Below are 19,589 nucleotides of genomic sequence, written 5' to 3'. Positions count from 1 at the left end.
TTAACAATGGCTGTGACCTCCAGTAGGGTTACTGATAGGAGAGAGTAGTAAAGGGGTCCAGTACAACTGCTGTGACCTCCAATGGTGTTACTGATGGGGGATAGTAGCAAAGGGGTCCAATACAATGGCTGGGACCTCCATTGTCGTTACTGAAGAGAGATAGTAGTAGAGGGGTCCAGTGCAGTGGCTGGGACATCTAGTGGGGTTACTAAAGGGAGATAGCAGTAAAGGGGTCTTGTACAAATGATGGTGACCTCTAGAGGTGTTACTGATGGGAGAGCAGTAAAGGGGTCCTGTACAATGGCTGGGACCTCCAATGGGGATGACTGACAGAAGAGAGCAGTAAAGGGGTCCGGTACAATGGCTGGGACCTCCGGTGGTGTTACTGATGGTGGAGAGCAGTAAAGGGGTCCGGTACAATGGCTGGGACCTCCGGTGGTGTTACTGATGGTGGAGAGCAGTAAAGGGGTCCAGTACAATGGCTGGGACCTCCAGAGGGGAAAGAGCAGTTAAGGGGTCCTGTACAATGGCTGTAACCTGCAGTGAGGTTAATGATAGGTGAGAGCAGTAAAGGGGTCCTGTCAATAGCTGTGACCTACAGTGAGGTTACGGATGGACGAGAGCAGTAAAGGGGTCTTGTACAATGGTTATGACCTCTGGTGGGGACACTCGAGGGATAAATCAGAGAAGGAGTCCTATACAGTGACTGAGACCTCCAGTTGGATTATTCGTGGAAGACAGCAAAAAAGTTGTCCTCCTGAGAAATGCCCATAGGACTTCTGCAGGTACATCAACACAAATATTATATATAGGATCTTAATTTTATTCAGTGTTCAGATATACAGTCTTCCCTTATACAGAAAACAAATATAAAACCTTTTTATTTTTTTAGTATTTTTTTTAATTTTGAAGGCAATATATGAATATATTTTTTGGAGGGTTGAGTGGCATTGTTGGGCTTTAGTTGAGTGATACATGCCTGAGTGCCCTTGTTGTCTCGCTGGACCCTTCCCCCGTCTCCATGGCCCACCAGGACAGACATCCCATAGCGATTACCATGCAAAAGTTCTCTATTCTTTTATTCAACTTCCTTCAAAGCTGATTTGTAAGTGTGTGCTATATTTTACAACATACTGATGAACAATGTCGTCCATTTATTTTTTTGTACATTACTTTTCTTTTTCTTTTTTTCATTTATACTTTTTAGACATCCTGATGAAGTGTAGAGTATTGGTTACGAAACACGTTGAGATTTGAAATGCAAACTTGTCCATCAGTATACTCTGCAAGCTTATATAACTATTATTCAAACGGAAGATTTTGGCTGTAACATAGTAAGATGATTACATTTTATGTGACTGATGCTAGTAAATCAGATCATTATACAAACAGATTTGTTTGTTTTTGGTATAAGACAATATATTATTTGGTAACACTGGATAAAATTAAGATTTTATATAAAATATATGTGTTGACGTACCTCCAAAAAGTCCCATGGGCATTACGTTTGGTTGGGATGAAGGTGTGGTAGTCTATGCCAGTGTTTCTCAACTCCAGTCCTCAAGGCGCCCCAACAGGTCATGTTTTCAGGATTTCCCTCAGATGAAATGGCTGTTGTAATTACTAAGGCAGTGAAACTGATCAAATTACCTGTGCAAAGTAATGGAAATCCTGAAAACATGACCTGTTGGGGCGCCTTGAGTCCTGGAGTTGAGAAACACTGGTCTATGCATCAGATCGTAGTTGAAATCCTGTTAGGAAATGGTGACTTGCACAATGGCTGTGAACTCTCCCATACTATGTCCTGTAAGACACTCTTACCTTCCAATTGGCCAGTTTCTGAGCCTCTATGATCTTGATCACTGCGCCCATTAGGATTCCTGCCAATGAGGGAAAACAAAAAACTTGTGACCTCACTCCAGGACACAACACACATGACCTCGCCCCAGGGTACACATCACACACATAACCTCCTCACCTAGAGATTCACATCATAAAAATAACACAACCTCACCACGGGGTACACACCAAACACATACATGACCTCACTCCAGGGTACACATTACACACACACACCCTCCCTCAACCCAGGGTACACACATGACCTTGTTCTGGGATACACATCACATATATATTACCTTACCCCGGGGTACACATCACACACACACACACACACACACACACACACACACACACACAACCTCACTTAAAAATACACATAACAAAAACATGACCTCACTGCAGGGTACATATCACAGACACATGATCTCACCCCAGGTTACACACATGACCTCATCCCAGGGTACATATCGCACACACGACCGTACCCCAGGGTATACATCGCACACACATGACCGCACCCCATGGTACACATAGCACACACATGACCTCACTACGGGGTACACACCAAACACATACATGACCTTACTCCAGGGTACACATCACACACACACACACACACACACACACACACACACCCTCCCTCAACCCAGGGTACACACACATGACCTTGTTCAGGGATACACATCACATATATATGACCTTACCCCGGGGTACACACACACACACACACACACACACACACACACACACACACACACACACACACACGACCTCACTTAAAAATACACATCACAAAAACATGACCTCACCGCAGGGTACATATCACAGACACATGATCTCACCCCAGGTTACACACATTACCTCATCCCAGGGTACGCATCGCACACACGACCGTACCCCAGGTTATACATCGCACACACATGACTGCACCCCCGGGTACACATCACACACACACACACATGACCGCACCCCAGGGTACACATCGCACACACATGACCACACCCCAGGGTATACATTGCGTGCACACACACACACACACACACACATGACCTCACCCTAGGGTACACATCACACACACGACCTAACCGCCAAGGTACACATCACACATACACACACGCACGACCTCACCCCAAGGTACACACTGCACACACATGACTTCATTCTGGGATACACATCAAAACATACATGACCTCACCCGGGGTACACTTCTCACACACACAACCTCACCCCAAAATACACATCACAAACACGACCTCATCCCAGAATACACATCGCACATACATGAGCTCAAGATAAATGATATGAGCCCATACCAGGATACACATTATAAGCACGTGATCTTCCAGGTATAAATTATATCCTTTACACCCCCTGCATTGTTCAGACAAATGATGCCAGCTATGAAAAGATAGTAGACATAGCGACACACAGATCATGTTTCCATCACTTACCTAAAGAGACCACAGCAACACTCTCCGGAAGGAAATGGAGACGGTACTTGATGAGCAGATGGACCAAAACAATACAAATAGCTGCACAAAACACAGAAAACAATATTCATTGTGTGATTATAAATAAAGGATGGACGGTAATATTATTATACAGAATTTATTAAGCACCCACAGTTTGCACAGCGCTTTACAAAACAAGAGGAGATGGTACAATTACAATACAAAACAAGAAGGTTAGGGGAGGGGGCCTTCTTGTGGAGCTTACAATCTACTATCCATACTTTTAGCTGGGGACCTATGTTCCGTTGTTCTGTACAATGTACACCAACAATATTGCGCAAAAGAGAAATTAAAAAAGAAAATAGAAAAATATAAAGAAATGTATATGATGAGCAGCCAACACGCTAAAACTAGGGATTTGTTTAGCTGGAAAATCGGTCAAAAATGTAGTGCAAGCGCTCAACCTATATACATTTCTTATAGTGCTACAAAATGATATGTGCTCAAATGTATAAAATTACCCAAAGGGAAAGAGTGAATACGCTATTATAAAGGTACAAAATATGAAAATATATGCAGTAACTTATATATGTATATATATATAACAAAAAATGGTGGTTAATAGGATATTATATCCCAAAAAAGGAAGACAGTGACTGTGGATATCTATAAACAATAATCACAGTGATGAAGTCCATAAATGGATATATAGTCCAAAGCAATCGTGCAAATGGGAGGACTCCGCTACTGCCATTTTTATCTCTCTGACACGCTTGATTGTTCTTCTTGGAAATGTGAGTTTTAGCAAAAAAATTTTTTATTAAAGTTTTTTTAAAAAACGTTATTATGCCATGTTGGCTTTGTCTTCTCATCTTCTATGCCTGAGTCGTTGTTGGATTTGCACATGCACATGAGGAATATTGACCACATCTAGCTATCTGTTGGGATCGTATATGCCATGACTGACACATCTAATCCTTGAGATCTTTTTTGCTGGGATCGCAAGCTGTGATTGACCCCTGAGGCGTATGTCTGCTAGGGTCATATAGATCCGGTAAGCCTGTACCCTATACGGTGGTGGGATCGTCACATGGTGAAATATTGTCTTCTTCGGTCACAATATCACAGAACCCTGGCTGTTATTGGCACTTTGCACGATTGCTTTGGACTATATATCCATTTATGGACTTCATCACTGTGATTATTGTTTATAGATATCCACAGTCACTGTCTTCCTTTTTTGGGATATAATATCCTATTAACCACCATTTTTTGTTATATATATACACATATATAAGTTACTGCATATATTTTCATATTTTGTACCTTTATAATAGCGTATTCACTCTTTCCCTTTGGGTAATTTTATACATTTGAGCACATATCATTTTGTAGCACTATAAGAAATGTATATAGGTTGAGCGCTTGCACTACATTTTTGACCGTTGTTCTGTACAACATGGGTGGGGGGGGGGGGGGAGTGCAGAACTTTAAGACCCCCAGGGTATACATACCACTGGCTAGAGACCTCTGCTACCAATACTATGTATAAAGAAAGGAGACACAGTGCGGAGGTATACGATTAAAAATAAACAGAAATTCCCAGCTCCCTTACCAGCCAGCCTGCAACAAACCGAATTGTCATGTCTAACAGTTCACCAAGGGGTATAGTTTGCACACATTTGCAAATACATGCTTGAGGTGCAGTGGCCACGTCACGGCACCCCAGTGTACTGCAGTCCTAACTATATCATTTAGAGAGTCTGCCGAGTTGGAGCACATATATAATAATGGATAGACTAAAGGCAGGTATGCCTGGAGGGGGTCCACCCCTCCTTGAAAAAGGTACAGGAACACACTAGACACCAAGCAATAGCAGAACGACAGCAAAAGGTACCCAGTGCGTCCCCTTACCAATTAACCTGCAGTACAAACAAATGGTAACCAACCCAAACTATAACCGGACCTTGCAGCAAGGAACACATGGAGGGAGATATGATCCTCAGGGTATATAGAAATATATATACACCATTGGCTGGTGACCTCTGCTATATGCTACCAATAAAATACTCCGTATAATGAAGGGGATTGGACCAAGCGTGGAGGTAAGATCCCCGGGGTATATGAGGAGTGTCTAAAAAGTTTGGCAAGTGGTCCGATATCTCAACGGCAACATGGGCCAGGTGTATGTTCATGCACATTGATATTCAGAGAAACCTCAAGGAGCGCCACCTAGTGTGGAGTACATGTGACCGTCAGGATAAACCCACTGCAGGCAGTCGAACGTAATCAGTGTAAGAGGTAGGGTCACAGTGCAATCTAGCAACACATGAGCGAACATCAAATTCTGCTGCCAATTGGGGAAAACGGCCATGGAGACGCATGAAATGTTGGTGCAAGTGAACTGGACAGAAGCCGTGAGCAGAAGATGACCGATGAGCCACGTTCAGGTTGGCTGTCAACAAGCAGAACCCCAGACATGATCGAGTGAGTGCGGCAAATGCTGGCGTGATATCGGTGACCGACTCTACAACTGATGGCAGAGGAATTGGGCATTAGCAAGGACATGGTTTGCACCATCGGGGTAAGTGGAAGATCTGTCCCCAAGTTGGGCCGCACAAGCTGACAGACGAACAGAAAGCAAAAACAGATGAGTGGATCTCTGCAGCTCCTCCAGAGTTACCATGGGCCTCTTGGCTGCTTCTCTGATGAATGTTCTCCTTGCCTGGACGGTCAGTTTAGGTGGACGGCCATGTCTTGGTAGGTTTGCAGTTGTGCCATACTCTTTCCATTTTCAGATGATGGATTGAACAGAGCTCCGTGAGATGTTCAAAGCTTGGGAGATTTTTTTTTTTTTAGACCCTAACCCTGCTTTATACTTCTCCACAACTTTATCCCCGACCTGTATGGTGAGTTCCTTGGCCTTCATGATGCTGTTTGGTCAAAGGTTCTCTAACAAAGCTCAGAACAAAACAGCTGTATTTATACTGAGATTAAATTACACACAGGTGGACTCTATTTACTAATTAGGTGACTTCTGAAGGCAAATGGTTCCACTAGATTTTAGTTAGGGGTATCAGAGTAAAGGGGGCTGAATACAAATGCAAGCTACACTTTTCAGACATTTTTTTTTTTTTTTAATTTTGAAAACCATTTATCATTTTCCTTCCACTTCACAATTATGTGCCACTTTCTGTTGGTCTATCACATAAAATCCCAATAAAATATATAAAAATTTTTGGTTGTAACATGACCAAATGTGGAAAATTTCAAGGGGTGTGAATACTTTTTCAAGGCGCTGTATATGCCACCAATAAATACTATGCATACTAAAGGAGAATTGAACAAAATGTGGGGTATGATTCCATGGGTATACATGTCACTGGCTGGGGACCTCTGCTCTGCAGAAATAATCTATATAATGAATAGGAATGATGGGGGTCAAAGCTCAGAGGTCAATGATCCCAAGGATATACATGCCACTGGCTGAAGACCTCTGCTATATACTACCATTAAATACCCTGTATAATGAAGGGGGATTGGACAAAGTGCTGATCTCCGGGGTATACGTAGCTCTGGCTGGAGACCTCTGCTATATCTTACTAATTAATATTCTGTATAATGAAGGGGATTAAAAGGGACAATGTAGAAGAGACCCAGGGTATACACAGTATATCACAAAAGTGAGTACACCCCTCAGATTTTTGTAAATATTTTCTTCTATCTTTTCATGTGACAACACTGAAGAAATGACACTTGTCTACAATGTAAAGTAGTGAGTGTTCAGCTTGTATAACCCTTTCATGACTACGCCTATTTTTGGAATTTGGTGTTTACAAGTTAAAACCCATATTTTTTGCTAGAAAATTACTTGGAACCCTCAAACATTATATATATATTTTTAGCAGAGACTCTAGAGAATAAAAACGGAGATTGTTGCAATATTTTATGTCACACGGTATTTGCGCAGCGGTGTTTTAAACACAACTTTTTGGGAAAAGGGACACTTTCATGAATTAAAAAAAAAAAGAAAAAAAAAAACTAAATTAGCCCAATTTTTTTGCATAATGTGAAAGATAATGTTACGCCGAGTAAATAGATACCAAGCATGTCACACTTGTGGATTGACGACAAAGCACGGTACCTAAAAATTTCAATAGGCGACGCTTTAATTTTTTTTTACAGTTACCAGGTTAGCGTTACAGAGGAGGTCTAGTGCTAGAATTATTGCTCTCGTTCTGACGATCTGGGCGATACCTCACATGTGTGATTTGAACACCGTTTACATAAGCGGGCGCGACTTCCGTATGCGTTTTCTTTGCTTCGCGAGCTCGCGGGGACGGCGGGCACTTTAAAAAAAAAAAATTTATTTTTTTATTCATTTTAAAAATGACTAAATTGTTTAAAAAAATAAAAATAAAAATGTGATCACTTTTATTGCTGTCACAAGGAATGTAAACATCCCTTGTGACAGTAATAGGTGGTGACAGGTCCTCTTTATGGAGGGATCGGGGCTCTAAAAGACCCCCCACCCCTCCTTTACACTTCAATGTATTCAGATGGCCGAAAACGGCGATTCTGAATACCGTATATATCTTTTTAAAACCGGCGCCATTGGCAGCCCAGTAAACGGGAAGTGAAGTCATGACGTCGCTTCCGTGTTTACTATGAGGAGACTGGAACGAAGCCGATTACCGCTTCGTTCCAGTTCCTCCCCAGCAGCCGGAGGCAGCAGAATTTGAATCGGTGCTCCCGATCGAGCGGGAGCACCGGGAGCACCGGTAACAGCGGCGGGAGGGGGGGGGAATATCCCCTCCCGCTCCTCCAGCATAGCCGCATCGGTTGTTATGCCTGGATAGCCAATCGCCTGCTGAAAAAAACGGTACCGGGATGATGCCTGCAGGTGCGGGCATCATCCCGGTATACCCCCCGGAAGCCGAGTACACACATCTGCGTACGCTCGGCGGGAAGGGGTTAACAGTGTAAATTTGCCGTCCCCCTCAAAATAACTCAATACTCAGCCATTAATGTCTAAACCGCTGGCAACAAAAGTGAGTACACCCCTAAGTGAAAATGTCCAAATTGGGTTTCAATATTTTGTGTGGCCACCATTATTTTCCAGCACTGCCCTAACCCTCTTGGGCATGGAGATCACCAGAGCTTCACAGGTTGCCACTGGAGTCCTCTTCCACTTCTCCATGATGACATCACAGAGCTGGTAGATGTTCAAGACCTCTTCAAGTGAAAATGTCCAAATTGGGCCAAATTAGCCATTTTCCCTCCCCGGTGTCATGTGACTCATTAGTGTTACAAGGTCTCAGGTGTGAATGGGGAGCAGGTGTGTTAAAGCTCTCATTCTCTCATACTGGTCACTGGAAGTTCAATATGGCACCTCATGGCAAAGAACTCTCTGAGGATCTGAAAAAAATAATTGCTGCTCTACATAAAGATGGCCTAGGCTATAAGAAGATTGCCAAGACCCTGAAACTGAGCTGCAGCACAGTGGCCAAGACCATACAGCGGTTTAACAGGACAGGTTCCACTCAGAACAGACCTCACCATGGTCAACCAAAGAAGTTCAGGTCACGTGCTCAGCGTCATATCCAGAGGTTGTCTTTGGGAAACAGACGTATGAGTGCTGCCAGCATTGCTGCAGAGGTTGTAGGGGTGGGGGGTCAGCCTGTCAGTGCTTAGACCATACGCCGCACACTGCATCAAATTGGTCTGCGTGGCTGTCATCCCAGAAGGAAACCTCTTCTAAAGATGACGCACAAGAAAGTCCGCAAACAGTTTGCTGAAAACAAGCAGACTAAGGACATAGATTACTGGAAACATGTCCTGTGGTCTGATGAGACCAAGATAAACTTATTTCGTGTCAGATGGTGACAAGCGTGTGTGGGGGCAACCAGGTGAGGAGTACAAAGACAAGTGTGTATTGCCTACCATCAAGCATGGTGGTGGGGGTGTCATGGTCTGGGGCTACATGAGTGCTGCCGGCACTGGGGAGCTACAGATCATTGAGGGAACCATGAATGCCAACATGTACTGTGACATACTGAAGCAGAGCATGATCCCCCTCCCTTCAGAGACTGGGCCGCAGGGCAGTATTCCAACATAATGACCCCAAACACACCTCCAAGATGACCACTGCTTTGCTAAAGAAGCTGAAGGTAAAGGTGATGGACTGGCCAAGCATGTCTCCAGACCTAAACCCTATTGATCATCTGTGGGACATCCTCACATGGAAGGTGTAGGCGCTCAAGGTCTTGAACATCCACCAGCTCTGTGATGTCATCATGGAGGAGGGGAAGAGGACTCCAGTGGTGACCTGTGAAGCTCTGGTGACCTCCATGCCCAAGAGGGTTAGGGCAGTGCTGGAAAATAATGGTGGCCACACAAAATATTGACACCCAATTTGGACATTTTCACTTAGGGGTGTACTCACTTTTGTTGCCAGCGGTTTAGACATTAATGGCTGTGTGTTGAATTATTTTGAGGGGACAGCAAATTTACACTGTTATACAAGCTGTACACTCACTACTTTATATTGTAGACAAGTGTCATTTCCTCAGTGTCGTCACATGAAAAGATAGAAGAAAATATTTCGAAAAGTGTGAGGGGTGTACTCACTTTTGTAAGATACTGTATACCACAGGCTGAGGACCTCTGCTACATGCTACCATTAAATATAACAAAAGGGGATTTGACAAAGCATAGAGGCATCACCCCTGGGGTATACGTATCACTGGCTGGTGGCCTCTGCTATAACATACCAAATATTAATGAACAGAAATGAAGGTGGTCAAAGTGCGGAAGCATAGTAAATGATCCACGGGCTATACATACCGTGTTTCCCCCGAAAGTAAGACATCCTCCGAAAGTAAGACCTCCCACCAGGTTTCCATCTTGCAGAAATATAAGGCATCCCCCGATAATAAGGCCCCCCCGATAATAAGGCACCCCCCAAACATAAGGCCTCCCCGATAATAAAGCCACCTGAAACTACCGTACCGTAAGGAGTCTGACTCCTCTGGACCGTAGCGGTGGCGAGTGACGTCACCGTCATCAGAGAGCCCGTGCCGCGGCCATGACATGCTGATGCCTCTTGCCACCTGACGGAGTCTGCTTCACAAGACAGTGAGTCGTGCGGGGCAGGAGTCGGGCATATTGAAGGAGAGAGGGTAAATAATCCACACAGGGGTGGGGGGCTCACAGTGGATTTGAGGGGGGTCAAATGGCACAGGTGGATTAGAAGGGGGGAGATCAAGATGGCACAGGTGGGTTAGAAGGTGGGGGGGATCAAGATGGCACAGGTGGATTAGAAGTGGGGGATCAAGATGGCACAGGTGGATTAGAAGTGGGGGATCAAGATGGCACAGGTGGATTAGACATCCCCTGAAAATAAGACCTAGCACATCTTTGGGAGCTAAAATTAATATAAGACACTGTCTTATTTTCAGGGAAACAGGGTACCACTGGCTGGGGACCTCTGCTATCTGCTACCAATAAACACTCTGTATAATGAAGGGGAACTGGACAAAGTGTGGAGTTTTATGATCTCCAGTGTATATGTACCACTGGCTGGGACCTCTGTTATACCTTTCCAATTAACAATCCATATAAATACTCTGTATAATGAAGGGAAATGAAGGGGGACAACCTGTGGAGGCAAAAAATCCCCATGAAATACATACTACTGACCAGTGACCTCTGCTATAAACTACCAATAACTACTCTGTGTAATGAAAGGGGATTGGACAAAGTGAGGCGGTAGCGTGCCTTAAAAAAGTATTCATACCCCTTGAAATTTTCAAAATTTTCTCATGTTACAACCAAAAACGGAAATGTATTTTATTGGGATTTTATGTGATAAACCAACACAAAGTGGCGCATAATTGTGAAGTAGAAGGAAAATGATAAATGGTTTCCACTTTTTTTTTTTTTACAAATATGTGAAAAGTGTGGGGGGGGCATTTGTATTCAGCCCCCTTTACTCTGATACTCCCAACTAAAATCTAGTGGAACCAACTGCCTTCAGAGGTCACCTAATTAGTAAATAGAGTTCACCTGTGTGTAATTTAATCTCAGTATAAATACAGTTCTGTGAAGCCCTCATGTTTTTTTAGAGAACCTTAGTGAACAAACAGCATCATGAAGGCCAAGGAACACACCAGACAGGTCAGGGATAAAGTTGTGGAGAAGTATAAAGCAGGGTTAGGTTATAAAAAATATCCCAAGCTTTGAACATCTCACGGAGCTCTGTTCAATCCATCATCCAACAATGGAGAAACTGCAAACCTACCAAGACATGGCCGTCCACCTAAACTGACCGGCCGGGCAAGGAGAACATTCATCAGAGAAGAGCCAAGAGGTCCATGGGAACTCTGGAGGAGCTGCAGAGATCCACAGCTCAGGGGGGAGAATCTGTCCACAGGACAACTATTAGCTGTGCTCTCCAGGAATCTACCCTTTATGGAAGAGTGAAAAGAAGAAAGACATTGGTGAAAGAAAGTCATAAGAAGTCCTGTTTGTAGTTTGTGAGAAGCCATGTGGGGGACACAGCAAACGTGGAAGAAGGTTCTCTGGTCAGATGAGACCAAAATTCTACTTTTTGGCATAAAAGCAAAATTCTATGTGTGGCGGAAAACTAACACTGCACATCACCTGGCCTGAACACACCATCCCAACCGTGAAACACGGCGGTGGCAGCATCATGTAGTGGGGATGCTTTTCTTCGGCAGGGACAGGGAAACTGGTCAGAGTTGATGGATGGAGCCAAATACAGGGCAATCTTAGAAGTAAACCTGTTAGAGTCTGCAAAAGATTTGAGACCGGGGGGGGGGGGGGGGGGTTCACCTTCCAGCAGGACAACGACCCGAAACATACAGCCAGAGCTAAAATAGAATGGTTTAGATCAAAGCATATTCATGTGTTAGAATGGCCCAGTCAAAGTCCAGACCTAAATCCAATTGAGAATCTGTGGCAAGACCTAAAAATTGCTTCCCACAGACGCTCTCCATCCAATCTGACAGATTGAGCTTTATTGCAAAGAAGAATGGGCAAAAATGTCCCTCTCTAGATGTGCAAAGCTGGTAGAGACATCCCCAAAAAGACTTGCAGCTGTAATTGCAGTGAAAGGAGGTTCTACAAAAGAATTGACTCCGGGGGGGGCGCTATACAAATGTACCCCACGCGTTTCACAGATTTATTTGTAACAAATGTTGAAAATAATTTATAATTTTCCTTCCACTTCACAATTATGAGCCACTTTGTGTTGGTCTATCACATGACACTTTGTGTTGTAACATGACAAATGTGGAAAATGTCAAGGGGTAGGAATACGTTTTCAAAGCACTGTATGATCCCCGAGGTATATGTACCACTGGCTGGTGACCTACGTTATATGTATCTAATATAGGATACTGCATATAACACAGTGATGATGGGGGAGGGGGGGGGGGAGGTATATGTTCTGGTGGCAAGGGACCTCTAGCACATCTGGCTAATAAAACAAATACTCGGCATAATGCAGGAGGAGTTGGGTGAAGTGCAGGTCTATATGATCTTGGCATATTGCTGGCTCAGGACCCATGGAGTACAGTATGTATAATGCAGGGGGGGTGATGGGGAAATGGGACAAAGTGCAGACCTATAAAACCCCTGAAATATAAGTAAGTGCTCCTCCTCTATGTAGGAAACACGCTGTACAAGACCAGGACAATTAGATTGAAGTGCAGGGTTATATGACCCTCAGAGAAACACAGGAAGAAGATGATTGCACATTAGTGCTCAGCCCATGCTGTACGGAGGGCTCAGCGATCACTCATCAGATCTGAAAGGCAGTACTGTTCAGCCAACTGACTTAAGACTGGCAATCGGGGATCAGATGACCAGGGAAGCCGTGTGAACTCAGGGGGGGAGGGGAGGGGTAGAAGATGAACAATAGTACACATTCAGGAAGCTCAGCATCTGATGACCATAATGAACCCATCTGAATTATATCTATCAGAAGGTTGGCTCCTCCAGCATTGGACATCCAAACTTCTACTTTCCGAGTGACACAACCTCTGCTAAGAGCCATTTATTCTTTAGCTGGTCATGTGATCTCTCCATGACATCTCCTGCTCCTCAGCCGATGAAGTCTTCTGCAGACACAGGGCTCTCCGCATATGGAGTACAAGAAACCCCTCACATCATCCCTTCACATGTGCAAAATCCCCCCCAGGCAAGCTTGCAACTGACCAGCAAGGAGGAACAAGCACATTGTCATGTGAACATTTTTCCAGACACTTCAAAGAGGCTTGTGCCGTATACAAATGAAGAATACGGCTGCCGACTTGATGTATTCTGGTGTGATGATGGAGCTGGATGACTAGTCAGTCACATTGACTGACCGAACGAGTCCAACCACCCCATGTCTAACCATTCCTTCACTATCCCTTGTCCATCCACTCCATGTCTCACTATCCCTCAACCAACCACTATGTCCCAACATTCCACGTCCAACCACCACAGTCAATCAAGCCATGTCCAAACACTCAATGTCCCACTACCCTATGTCCCACCATTCCATGTCCCACTACCCTATGTCCCACCATTCCATGTCCCACTACCCTATGTCCCACCATTCCATGTCCCACTACCCTATGTCCCACCATTCCATGTCCCACTACCCTATGTCCCACCATTCCATGTCCCACTACCCTATGTCCCACCATTCCATGTCCCACTACCCTATGTCCCACCATTCCATGTCCCACTACCCTATGTCCCACCATTCCATGTCCCACTACCCTATGTCCCACCATTCCATGTCCCACTACCCTATGTCCCACCATCCCATGCCCCACCATCCCATGCCCCACCATCCCATGCCCCACCATCCCATGCCCCACCATCCCATGCCCCACCATCCCATGCCCCACCATCCCATGCCCCACCATCCCATGTCCCACTACCCTATGCCCCACCATCCAATGTCCCACTACCCTATGGCCCACCATCCCATGTCCCACCATCCCATGTCCCACTACCCTATGCCCCACCATTCCATGTCCCACTACTCTGTGCCCCACCATCCCGTGTCCAACTACCCTATACACCACCAGCTTGTGTCCAACTTCTCCATGGCCCACCATCCTACTTCCAAACACACTACAGGCGTACCCCACTTTTAAGTACACAATGGGGTTTGTTTACTAAAGCTGGAAAGTGCAAAATCAGGCTCACCTCTGCATAGGAACCAATGAGCTTCTAATCTCGGCTTGTTCAATTAAGCTTTGGTAATAAAACCTGGAAGCTCATTGGTTCCTATGCAGAGGTGAGCCTGATTTTGCACTTTACAGATTTAGTAAATAAACCCCATTGTGTACTTAAAAGTGGGGTATGCCTGTATTTACCACCATCCCATGTCTCACCATCTCTTTTTCAACCACTACCTATTCAAGTACCCCCTGTCCCACCATCTCAAATCAAGTTGCTCTATGTGCTACCATTCTATGTCCAAGCAATCAATGGCCCATCATTTCACAACCAACCACCCTTTGATCGACCATCCCATGTCCAACCACCCCATATCACATCACTCCATGTCCAACCACCCCGTGTCCAACCACCCCGTGTCCAACCACCCCATGTCCAACCATCCCATGTCCAACCATCTTGTGTTCAACTACCCCATGGCCCACCATTCCATGTCCAGCCACCCTATTTACAATTATCCCAGGTCCAACTACCCTATGCTCCACCCTCCTGTGTCCAACTACCCTATGCCACACCAAGTTGTCTCTAACCACCTTATGCCCCACATTCATGTCCAACCACCCTAATACTCACCATCTTGTGTCCAATTCCCCCATGGCCCACCATCCCACATTCAAACACACTATTTACCACCTCTTGTTCAACCACTACCTATCCAACTAATCACTGACTTACCCTCTCAAGTCCAACCACTCTATCTTCCACCATTCTATAACTGTTCACCCTGTGTCCAAGCAATACCTGTCCCATCATTCCATGTCCAACCACCTTATGATCAACCATCTCATGTCCAACCACTCCATATCGCATCACTTCATGTCCTATCATCCCATTTCCAACCATCCATTGTCCCACCAACTTTTGTTCAACCACACCATGGCCCACCATTCCTTGTCCAACCACCCTATTTACAACCATGTAATTTTATACTAACACATGTTTTTATTTAGCTGGCCTCTATCTCAGTGCCAAACGCAGGCTTGTTGTACTGGTTTTTCCTGGTCAGGGCAGTAATCTCATCATGGCTGGCTGGAAGATTACCGGGAGGGTGGCTGAACAAAATACTGACCAGTGGATGCCCCGCATGACCACAGAGAGGTCATTCAGCTTTATGTGGAGCAGATGACAACTCTACACCCTCACCTAGGACCAGCAGGCTGAAGAAGATGGTCATCCCATTTGATTGCTCCTCCTGCAGAGCCTGGACTCCAGTCTGGACCGGGATGATGGGCTTAGCCGGGGTCTGTAGGACAAGCCGCGTGGACATGGCCGCCGTGGTGAGCAGAGTGATGTTGAAGTCTCCATGGCTGTCATTGCGCACCCTGGAATAAAACCATAAACACATCCACCAACAATCAGAACATGGGACCTGCAGTCCTCCCACATTTCCCCAATAGGTCCAGCATGGAGTGTGCAGGACATACGGCAACCAATCACAATCCACCACTCACTAGACTACTAACAGGAAAGTTTTTATGGGTTACCACACATTTATTTGTAATAGGCCCATAGCTGAATCCCACCCACAAAATTGATTATTATTTTTTAAATGGAGGCACAAAGGGGTCCCTCAGTGATAATTCAGGACTATAATAGAGAGGAAACAAGGGGCCCTTCAGTGATGGTACAGATAACACACATCTTGGTGATGATAACACAGGGAACACACAGGGGCCCCTCAGTGATAATGATACAAGGACACACAGGGGCCTTTCAGTGATAACACACTTGACACACCAGGGACATCCGACTTTAAGGTGGAGGGGACCCATAGGGGCCCTTCAGTGATGATATCCAGGAGGTCCCGAGTGATGTTGGCAGAGGGGACACACAGGGGCCCCTCAGAGATGACAGAGGGAACACACAGGGGCCACCTAATGATGATGGTAGGAGGGACACCTAAGAGCCCCTCAGTAAGGATATTACAGGGGCCACACAGGCCCCTCATGAGAACACTAGAGGAAAGACACAGGGGCCCCTCAGTGTTAATGCAGGGGACACACAGGGACCCTTTAGTGATGATAAAACAAGTGGCAATTATAATACAGCGGTCCCTCTGTGATGATAAAACAGGAGACACACGGGACCCTGAGTGATGATGTTAGAGGGGACACACAGGGGCCCTTCAGTGATGACAGTAGAGGGGACACACAGGGGCCCCTCACTAGTGACAGTAAATAATACAGGGGACCCTCAATGATAATACAGGGGACACATAGGGCCCCTTTAGTGATGGTAAAACAAGGGACACACAGGGGCCCTTCGGTGGTGACAGTAGAGGGGACGCACAGGGGCCCCTCGGTGGTGACAGTAGAGGGGACGCACAGGGGACCCTCGGTGGTGACAGTAGAGGTGACGCACAGGGGACCCTCGGTGGTGACAGTAGAGGTGACGCACAGGGGACCCTCGGTGGTGACAGTAGAGGTGACGCACAGGGGACCCTCGGTGGTGACAGTAGAGGTGACGCACAGGGGACCCTCGGTGGTGACAGTAGAGGGGGACGCACAGGGGACCCTCGGTGGTGACAGTAGTGGGGAAGCACAGGGGCCCCTCGGTGGTGACAGTAGTGGGGAAGCACAGGGGCCCCTCGGTGGTGACAGTAGAGGTGACGCACAGGGGACCCTCGGTGGTGACAGTAGAGGTGACGCACAGGGGACCCTCGGTGGTGACAGTAGAGGTGACGCACAGGGGACCCTCGGTGGTGACAGTAGAGGGGGACGCACAGGGGACCCTCGGTGGTGACAGTAGAGGGGGACGCACAGGGGACCCTCGGTGGTGACAGTAGTGGGGAAGCACAGGGGCCCCTCGGTGGTGACAGTAGAGGGGACGCACAGGGGACCCTCGGTGGTGACAGTAGAGGGGACGCACAGGGGACCCTCGGTGGTGACAGTAGAGGGGACGCACAGGGGCCCCTCGGTGGTGACAGTAGAGGGGACGCACAGGGGCCCCTCGGTGGTGACAGTAGAGGGGACGCACAGGGGCCCCTCGGTGGTGACAGTAGAGGGGACGCACAGGGGACCCTCGGTGGTGACAGTAGTGGGGACGCACAGGGGCCCCTCGGTGGTGACAGTAGTGGGGAAGCACAGGGGCCCCTCGGTGGTGACAGTAGAGGGGACACACAGGGGCCCCTCGGTGGTGACAGTAGCGGGGACGCACAGGGGCCCCTCGGTGGTGACAGTAGCGGGGACGCAAAGGGGCCCCTCGGTGGTGACAGTAGAGGGGACACAGGGGCCCCTAGGTGGTGACAGTAGAGGGGGACGCACAGGGGCCCCTCAGTGGTGACAGTAGAGGGGGATGCACAGGGGCCCCTCTGTGGTGACAGTAGAGGGGACGCACAGGGGCCCCTCGGTGGTGACAGTAGAGGGGACGCACATTGGCCCCTCGGTGGTGACAGTAGAGGGGACGCACAGGGGCCCCTCGGTGGTGACAGTAGAGGGGACGCACATTGGCCCCTCGGTGGTGACAGTAGAGGGGACACACAGGGGCCCCTCGATGGTGAAAGTAGAGGGGACACACAGGGGCCCCCCGGTGGTGACAGAAGAGGGGACACACAGGGGCCCCTCGGTGGTGACAGAAGAGGGGACACACAGGGGCCCCTCAGTGGTGACAGAAGAGGGGACACACAGGGGCCCCTCGGTGGTGACAGAAGAGGGGACACACAGGGGCCCCTCGGTCGTGACAGCAGAGGGGACACACAGGGGCCCCTCGGTGGTGACAGTAGAGGGGGACACACAGGGGCCCCTCGGTGGTGACAGTAGAAGGGAAACACAGGAGCCCCTCAGGGACAGAACACGTAGTGAGTCCCTCCCCGCCCCCCTCAGTAACATATCATATGTATCTCCATCGTAAATACGGAAGTAATGAAGGGTCAGCACTCACTCCGCCTCCGCCATCTTGCTACACCTTCAGAAAGCGAGCGGTACCATAGAGTGCAGCTGAGTGCAGGGCAGAGCGTCTCCTTGCAGTGACAGGACCGCAGCGTCGTCACTTCCAGAGATCACCAGAGAGAGGAAGCCAACAGGGTGACGGTGTAGTGTCACAGTTTGATGCCTATCACAGGATGGTGCGGAAGTGACGTTGTTGCGTACTGCGCATGCGCGATGCGTTCCAAACGCTCGCGCCGTGCGTTCCAACATAGTTTCGGCAATACAGTTCAGCGAAACCATCACATAATGTTACGGAAGTGATGTTACACACAACACAAACACGGCCACGTTGTTGCGTACTGCGCATGCGCGATGCGTTCCAAACACTTGCGCCGTGCGTTCCAACATAGTTTCGGCAATACAGTTCAGCGAAACCATCACATAATGTTACGGAAGTGAAGTTACACACAACACAAACACTGGGCCGTTCGTTACAACACTAATACTTCCCTTGTTACCTAGTAGGTTTTGCATTGCTGGGACTTGTAGTGCCTATCCTGAGCTACATGCTTCAATGTTCAGAGTCCTCATCCCTATCCCCATGCTTCAATGTTCAGTGTCCTCATCCTTATCCCCGAGCTTCAATGTTCAGTGTCCTCATCCTTATCCCCGAGCTTCAATGTTCAGTGTCCATCCTTATCCCCGTGCTTCAATGTTCAGTGTCCTCATCCCTATCCGCAAGCTTCAATGTTCAGTGTCCTCATCCTTATCCCCATGCTTCGATGTTCAGTGTCCTCATCCCTATCCCCATGCTTCAATGTTCAGTGTCCTCATCCCTATCCGTGAGCTTCAATGTTCAGTGTCCTCATCCTTATCCCCCTGCTTCAATGTTCAGGGTCCTCATCCTTATCCCCGAGCTTCAATGTTCAGTGTCCTCATCCCTATCCCCCTGCTTCAATGTTCAGTGTCCTCATCCCTATCCGCGAGCTTCAATGTTCAGTGTCCTCATCCTTATCCCCCTGCTTCGATGAGGACACTGAACATCGAAGCATGGGGATAAGGATGAGGACACTGAACATTGAAGCACAGGGATAAGGATGAGGACACTGAACATTGAAGCTCGCGGATAGGGATGAGGACACTGAACATTGAAGCATGGGGATAGGGA

General features: G+C 47.2%; 1 protein-coding gene across 1 annotated transcript in view; it reads right to left on the bottom strand.

Moving 5' to 3' along the window:
* SLC9A8 (solute carrier family 9 member A8) overlaps window positions 1-18,577 on the bottom strand; it is a 68,849-nt gene extending 50,272 nt beyond the window's left edge. Inside the window, 4 exon segments of the mRNA XM_077458808.1 lie at window positions 1,822-1,880; window positions 3,294-3,374; window positions 15,699-15,877; window positions 18,435-18,577. Of these exon segments, the coding sequence (XP_077314934.1) occupies window positions 1,822-1,880; window positions 3,294-3,374; window positions 15,699-15,877; window positions 18,435-18,448 (333 nt within the window). The 5' untranslated portion in view covers window positions 18,449-18,577.
* Between the last annotated feature and the right edge of the window lie 1,012 nt (window positions 18,578-19,589).

The sequence above is a fragment of the Lithobates pipiens genome, unplaced genomic scaffold, assembly GCF_037356315.1.
Source record: "Lithobates pipiens isolate NorthernLeopardFrog02 unplaced genomic scaffold, aLitPip1_a1.2 Scaffold_28, whole genome shotgun sequence".
NCBI lineage: Eukaryota > Metazoa > Chordata > Amphibia > Anura > Ranidae > Lithobates > Lithobates pipiens.
The sequence above is the reverse complement of the archived record's forward strand: the minus strand, read 5'-3'. Positions and strand labels throughout refer to the sequence as shown.